At 49.7% G+C, this 7,708-nt stretch overlaps 2 protein-coding genes across 2 annotated transcripts; one reads left to right on the top strand and one right to left on the bottom strand.

Moving 5' to 3' along the window:
• Positions 1–1,001: 1,001 nt before the first annotated feature.
• Positions 1,002–2,798, bottom strand: N7447_005380 (asparagine--tRNA ligase DED81; the record flags this gene model as incomplete). Its single annotated transcript, XM_057229642.1, has 3 exons — positions 1,002–1,128; positions 1,199–2,670; positions 2,703–2,798. The coding sequence occupies 3 exons, from the start codon at positions 2,796–2,798 to the stop codon at positions 1,002–1,004; spliced, it is 1,695 nt and encodes a 564-aa protein (XP_057084732.1).
• Positions 2,799–4,433: 1,635 nt separating this feature from the next.
• Positions 4,434–6,896, top strand: N7447_005379 (putative differentiation regulator (Nrd1); the record flags this gene model as incomplete). Its single annotated transcript, XM_057229641.1, has 1 exon — positions 4,434–6,896. One exon carries the CDS (start codon positions 4,434–4,436, stop codon positions 6,894–6,896), a length of 2,463 nt encoding a protein of 820 aa, XP_057084731.1.
• Positions 6,897–7,708: the final 812 nt, after the last annotated feature.

Raw genomic sequence — 7,708 nt, 5'->3', positions numbered from 1 at the left:
TCCTTCTCTATCTCCCAGGAACAGGAGCCCAAGACATTCTATCCATTTCTTCTGGAAGAAAAGTATGCACTAACCCATCTCTCATCGTCGGCCTTAAGAGATGAGGATGATGAGAGGTGGTTCAGGGACAGGGTTTCCCGCGCCCCGAAACAACGAAACTACAGACCACACCACACCGATTCGATCCCCCGTGACCACCAGATTTTATCCAACTCGTTTTGATTCCAATCTATTCTATTTCTATACACGAATGACAACTCGATACCCCATCCTCGATGACAGCCATGAACGTAACACCCGTTCCCTATTCTCCACTGCCAAATCCAACCCCAAATCCAACAAAGCCTCAAATCCACCTTCCATTCACCGGTCAGGGGCGATGTCGACGCAGAAAGCATGACAGATCGTGTCACGCCGCGCGTGAACAGCCGTGTTGTGAATCTAGCCAAACCTCTATGCAGACGGGATTCGGTTTGAGGCTATGTACACCTGCATACTTCCGTTTTGGTTGGGTTTGTAATCCCAGGTACCAGGGTCTTGGGCTAGGTTTCAACAGCAAAGGCAACAATCTTGGAATTAGGCATCATTGCGGTTGGAAACTATACTCAGGGAGATCCTATATAGTGGAAGATCCTATATAGTGGAAGATCCTATATAGTGGAAGATCCTATATAGTGGAAGACCGCTGCATGGACTGTTCGTATACAGAGATGAGTGTGGAAGACTGGTGATGTTTGGGGGCTATAGTATGTGTATAGTGTCACTGGGCATCGATCTAAAGAATCTTGCAAGGTACGACAAGGTCTAAGTTGATATCCGTGTTTCCAAGGAGAAACGTCCAATTTACATAGGTACTCTGTACCTGGGTATATAACATAGAAACAGAAACAGTTTTAATTGATCTGAAAGAGACTTCATTCTTCGTCCATTGTAGCACCAATGCCACATTCCTGTACCTATCGTGATAATGCTTATACTTTTTGTTTTTGTTTTTGACATATCTAAGGAGTGCAACGGCCGGTGTACCGAGGGTACAATGAGCAGTCACGGACGGTATAACGAGCGCACAGCCAGGCCAAGAAACGCTCGAGACCGAGACCGTAGCCACCGTGAGGGGAGGTACCATACCTATTGTTCCAATGTTAGTATGAATGAATAAAAGATAAAACAGGAACAAATGCGAGATATCAAAACTTACTTGCGCTGGTCAGTGTACCAGTAGTAGGGCTTGGGGTCCATGCCCTCGTGCTTGTAGGCGGCCATCAGCTCATCCCAGTTGTCCATTCTCATAGAACCTCCGACAATCTCGCCAACACCGGGCATGAGCACGTCAACACTCTCAGTGACACGGCGGTCCTCGGGATCCTTCTTCATGTAGAATGCCTTGATATTGGCAGGGAAGTGAGTCAGGAAGATGGGCTGGTTGATGATGTCAGTCATGCGACGCTCAGCAGCCTCGGCAATATCGTCACCAAACTGGTGGGGCTGGCCCTCCTCGTTGGGGATTTCGTGCTCAATCAGCCACTGGATAGCATCGTCGTACTTCATGCGGCGGAAAGGACGGGACGGGGGCTTGAAGTCAGGGTTGAGCTGCTTGATATATCCGGCAATCTCGGGCTCAGCCAGAGTGTAGTCAATGACACGGCAGATCACATCCTCGAGGTGGTCGAGCAGATCAGTGAAGGTGATGAAGTCCAACTCGGCTTCGATGTGGGTGTATTCCGACAGGTGACGACGGGTCAACGACTTCTCGGCACGGAAAGATGGGCATACACAGTACACATCACCCAGGGAGGGGAGGCATGTCTCGAGGTACAGCTGCGAGGACTGGGTCAGGTAGGCGCTCTCGCCGTAGTAGTCGAATCCGAACAGAGTGCTGCCACCCTCGACCTGGGTCTGCACCATGGCGGGAGGGGTCACCTCCAGCATGCGGGTCTCCTCGAAGGCCTTGCGGAAAGCACGTAGAGTAGCGGCGCGAACCTTCATGACGGAAGAGGAGGTCTCACCACGCAGAACCAAGTGGCGGTTGTCGTAGAGAGTCTGCGGGTCGGCGTCCGGCGCCACACGCGTGGTGATAGCCTCCTTGTCACCAGCGGCCTTGCCGATGATCTCGAAGAAGTCGGCGTGCAGCTCGCGGTCATTGGGTGCGTGCTGCTTGGGGGGCACAGCGCGCATCTCACCGTGGATGGACATGGAGGTTTCGAGGGTGAGGGTCATGATGTCGTAGGTCTTGACCATGTCGCCGGTCAGGACACACTGCAGGTATCCGTAGCCGTCGGTAAGAGTGATGAAGACGACATCCTTCTGGGCGCGGGCACGGTGAACTCGGCCCAGAACGCGGACTCGGGTGCCGGCCTCATCGGACTCGGGGGTGCGCAGCTTGACAATGGCCGGGTCGGTGACATCCAGACGAACGCGTACGGGCTTGGGCAGCGAGGTGTCCTCCTTGATCACGATCTTCTTGGCGTCCTCGAGGACCTTCTGGCGCTTATCGGCCTCGGCCTTCTCGCGGATGGCCAATTCGTGTTCCTTGGCGGCCTTCTTCTTGCGCTGCTCCCAGAGGTTGTTGGCCTTCTTCATTGCCGATTTGGTGGCGGGCTTCCACTCCAATTTGGCTGCGGGGTCAACATCCTCACCGGCGGCATCGGTCTGAGACTTGCGTGTGAGATACTGAATGCCTTCGGTGGTGGGGGGTGTTCCACGTAGGCGTGGACGAGGGTCTTGTAGGGGGCGGTCTCGGTGCCGGTGGCGGAGGACTCGTCTGTCCCGACGTCTTCGTCGATGTAGATGGTAGGCATGACTTTTGATTTAGTCCTTGCAGCCCAAGGCTTTTATTGATTGGGTTGTGGCGAGAGAGTTCTGTGGGAGAGATAATAAATTAATATAGGGTCTAATCTGTGAGTCATACACCATAAGGCTGAAGGGATACAAGGACAGATTAGAATGTGACAAAGAGCAGACTCACATGATATGCAGAGAATGGAACTCTTATCTCTTCCCAATTGCAAGTTGTCCAAGGGAGGAATCGCACATTGAGGTGGAGGGGTAAATTTCCGATAGATGCGGGATTCCCCACGGGTGCCTGAGGCATTGGGCTGTATATCTCGGATATCATTCGGACTATATTTTGATCCAAGCCTGACTGGTTTATTCCTAGATATTAAATTTTAAACGTGTATTATTTTTTATCTGATTTGAATCCATCTATATCATTTTCTTTCTCATAAGACGTGCAGTATATCAAGGGATATACTGCCATATGAAGTAGATCAACATTTTAAACTCATCCACGAGTTAGAGCCTTGGATAACTTTCTATCTAGTTCGTCTGTGATTATATAGCTCACACGGGATATTGCAGTCTTGGAGATGTATATAAAGGGGGTCACGGGACTCAAAGACGGAGAGGCAACGGAGATTAAAAGAAAGGTATTTAAAAGATGTCCTGTCTGTACTCCGTACTCCGTCTTCTATTCAATTTATATTAACCCCATGAACCTGTCAGGGGGGAAATTAGGTCCTGATCCAGTTCTGCAGGAGCCACGGGAACTCGAAGTTTGGGGAACCCCAAGTTTGTTATTTTATATTTTATATTTTATATTCTATTCAATATTCAATGTATATAATATGAAGAACTGCATATAACTTTCTATAAAATCAATATAGAGAGTTGGTCCGGCCCCTTAACCCACTCCTATTCTCCCCCTTTTAATGTTTTTTTTCCCTCTTCATACCTTACCTGGATTCACTTCCTTGCCTTTCATTCCTTTTCTCCACGCTCTTTTTTAACCCTTTTTGTTTCTGTTTCTTCGTTCTATTTTATTTTAAGGATTATTTTCTATTTTTCTTAAAATAAAATAAAAACTAGTCCAAGCCTGTCAACTGTAAACTCTTCCCTATCTCCCCCAGTCTTACCCCCTTTTTTTTTTTTCAGGTCTTTTTTTTTCTCTCTTGGATTTCCCTAACCTCTTTGAGCTAATTGTTTGTAGTCTTTGACTTTTGATTCTCTCCTTCTCTTTCCCTCAGGAAGCTTGATACTTTGTTCTGCATGGGGATTGTGGCATATATATAAGTGGCATTCTCTTGAAAGAGATCAAAAGGACGGGTTTGTTCTCCCCATTCCCCAAATTCATTGAAAATGAAACATTCCAATTGACTTTTGAACTTCAATTTAGACACGTCTCCATTTGAGCTTCGTCTTTTTTTTTAGGGGATCTTGCTCTTCTCCACCCGAATCCCTCCCTATTTTTCCCTGTGATCTTGGCCTGTGGAGTCATCTCCTGAATGGTGATCTGATAATCCTCCCTTTATTTTTTTATTTTTTTTCTCTTTCTTCTCCCCCTCCCAGAGCCTCTCAGTCTGGTAGTCAGGGCATCTTATCCCCGACTAAGGCTAGGTTCTTGTCTTAAGGACAAGTTTTGGATCTATCTCGCCATGCAAGCCTCGGATGTATCGAGCATCCCGAATAATTCGCGTCTAATCCACGGGTCTAAATACGCGTTGAACGGTGACACTGGCTTTTCCCACGGAGCTTACAACAATAACCACCCCAACCCTATCCAAGGATTCTCGGACCGGAACTCTCGTCGCGCCAATATCCCCGCTATAAATACTGCCGCCGGCCAACACTCCGATATGGCTTCCGGCTTCGACATGAACTACACCCCCCTTCTTCCCTCCCAGCTGCTAGTAGGCAGTCCTTTCCAACCAGGAACTCCCTCGGCTTTTGCTTCGCCCCAGTTTGCCAATTTTGGTGGCTTCTCACAGGCCAACGGCAATGGACACAATCAAAACAACCAGAACCATATGCACAGCCCAACTCAGGGAATGCAGAACCACGGTTTGTATGGAATGATGTCACCTGACGGTATGGGCTCCCAAATTATGGGCCCTCAATCGCCTATCAATGGTCTTGGGGGTATGGGCAATGCGGCTCTGGGCAGCCCCCAAGCTTCCGTGGCCCCGGGCATGCTGTCCGGGACTACTAGTCGCACTGTGTATCTTGGAAACATCCCGGCTGAAACATCTGCCGAAGAGATTTTAAACCACGTGCGTAGCGGTCAAATTGAGTCGGTGCGCCTGCTTCCTGATAAGAACTGTGCCTTCATCTCCTTTTTGGATAGCAGCTCTGCCACTCATTTCCATTCAGATGCCATCTTGAAGAAGTTGGCTATCAAGGGAAATGACATCAAGGTTGGCTGGGGTAAGCCTTCGCAGGTCCCCACCTCAGTCGCCCTGGCTGTTCAACAGTCGGGGGCGTCGCGTAACGTCTATCTTGGAAACTTGCCCGAGGAAACATCCGAGGATGAGCTGCGGGAGGATCTGGGCAAATTTGGGCCCATTGATACCGTCAAGATTGTCAAGGAGAAGGCGATTGGATTCGTTCATTTCCTGTCGATCAGTAATGCTATGAAGGCTGTCACCCAGCTCCCCCAGGAGCAGCAATGGCAAGCGCCAAAGCGGGTATTCTACGGCAAGGACCGTTGTGCTTATGTGTCCAAGACTCAGCAGCAAAATGCTGCGCAGTTCCTTGGAATAGCACCCGGATATGCGCACGTGCTAAACACTGCGGATCGTGATCTGATTTCTAATGCGCTTGCGCAGCAGTCTGTTGCCGCGGCCGCCGTGGCAACGACAGCGGGCGGTGTCAACAATCTCGGCAACCGCACCATTTATCTTGGAAACATCCACCCCGAAACTACTATTGAAGAGATCTGCAACGTCGTCCGCGGAGGCTTGCTGCACCATGTTAGATATATCCCAGATAAGCACATTTGCTTTGTTACATTCATCGACCCCACCTCGGCCGCCTCCTTCTACGCTCTGAGCAATCTGCAGGGACTGATGATCCATAACCGACGCCTGAAGATTGGATGGGGAAAACACTCCGGTCCTCTCCCGCCCGCCATTGCGTTAGCAGTCAGCGGTGGTGCATCACGCAATGTCTATGTTGGTAACTTGGACGAGGCCTGGACGGAGGAACGCCTTCGCCAGGACTTCTCAGAGTACGGCGAGATCGAGTTGGTGAACACACTGCGTGAGAAGAGCTGCGCCTTTGTTAACTTCACGAACATCGCCAATGCCATCAAAGCTATTGAGGGAATGCGCAATCGGGAGGACTACCGGCGATTCAAGATCAACTTTGGAAAGGACCGCTGCGGAAACCCACCGCGTCAAGCCGGAAATAACCAGAACGGACAGCAGAACCGCAATGGAACCGGCATGGAAGGCCAGTCGCCACCATCCGCTCTCAACGGGTTCCAGCAGAACCTCAGCCAGTCTGGGTCCCAATCCAGCCCGACTCGCCCTGCCCTTTCCCCGGCATCAGGATCCTCTCAAAACGGACAGCATCGCCACCCCCTGCAAAACGTGTCCTCTCCCTCTGGGGTTCTGAATGTCGGTTCGAGCAATCCGCTGACCATGTACCTGAACCAGATGTCCGCTCATCAGGCACAGGATCAGGAGAACCATCTTCACGACCCGATGGCCCTCGCTAGCTTACAGGCACAGTCTCAAGCACAACAGTCGCTGTATAACAGTGTCAGCAACGGCGACATGTCAAATGGAAACATGGACCCGCCTATGCACCAGCACAAGTCCTCCAACAGCTACCTGAGCGTGGCAAACGGATCGGGACACGGTCACCACGCAAGTACCAGCAGCCTTAGTGTACCCCGTGCTTCGCACTCGCGGGCTGTCAGCTTGCCCTCATTCTCCCAGGAGCCCTTCGGACCGGTCTCTGGTCAAAGCCACAGCCGCGCAGGTGCGCACCAACCCCAGAGCAGCTTCTCTAGCTTCTCTGCCCTAGGTGGACTGAATCACTCAGGGTTTGGCCTGGCTATTCAAAACGAAAACTCGCTACCCGGCTGGGCTGAAGAGGAGATCGGAGCCAAATAATTATCTGCGCACGCTCCGAAGGATGCGACTATCGACTCATCCTCGGTGAACCTAATGCCACAATATTCTCTGTTCTTACACATAGTCCCTTTTTGATTGTTATGTCTTTCCTCCCCCCATTTTGATCTGATTCGTTTCTTGTATTGGTCATAATCACTTTTTTCCCTTCTGACTTTTCGCCATTCACTTTCAACCCCCTTTCTTTTCTTCACTTTTCTTTGGCTTTTTTGGATTTCCGCCCCTTTCTTCGTCCGGACATATTCCGTTCGCAATGATTTTCTATTCCCCTATTAATCCCTTTCATGCCATCTTCCCTTCATTTACCACCTTGTATTGCTAGTTGGGTTTGAGTCTCCTCCATCTTTTTATCTTTGACTTTTATATCTCTTTATTTTGCTCTGGGGGCTGTGAGTACGCCGCATGTTTCACTGGATGATGACCATGGAGAGGGACGAGTCGTGGCGGTGATTACCGCATTGCATAGCGACCACTTGGGACTTTGGTCCTTTTGGCTTTTATTGCTAGCAGAAAATTGGCCATCTACCCATCAAACTTGAAACATAAGTTAGAAATGTAAATGATCATCTATCTGTAATAGAAATCAGGCAGATTTTATACATGAAAGCAAGAAGAATGCACCAAATCACATTTTATCTCTACTATCATCCTCAATTGTCATTGACATCTACAATATTCAAGTCACGTGATTGTAAAACCGAATCGGGCAAAGATCGGACACTTCAAATTGGATGCTTCAAACCGCCTCATCCATTCATCTCTCCTCCACAACTCCAAGCAAGCCATCGCAAAAT

This window comes from Penicillium robsamsonii, assembly GCF_028829455.1.
Source record: "Penicillium robsamsonii strain IBT 29466 chromosome Unknown utg000003l_segment0_segment0, whole genome shotgun sequence".
NCBI classification, from domain to species: Eukaryota; Fungi; Ascomycota; class Eurotiomycetes; order Eurotiales; family Aspergillaceae; genus Penicillium; species Penicillium robsamsonii.
This window is presented reverse-complemented; position numbering and strand designations above follow the sequence as displayed.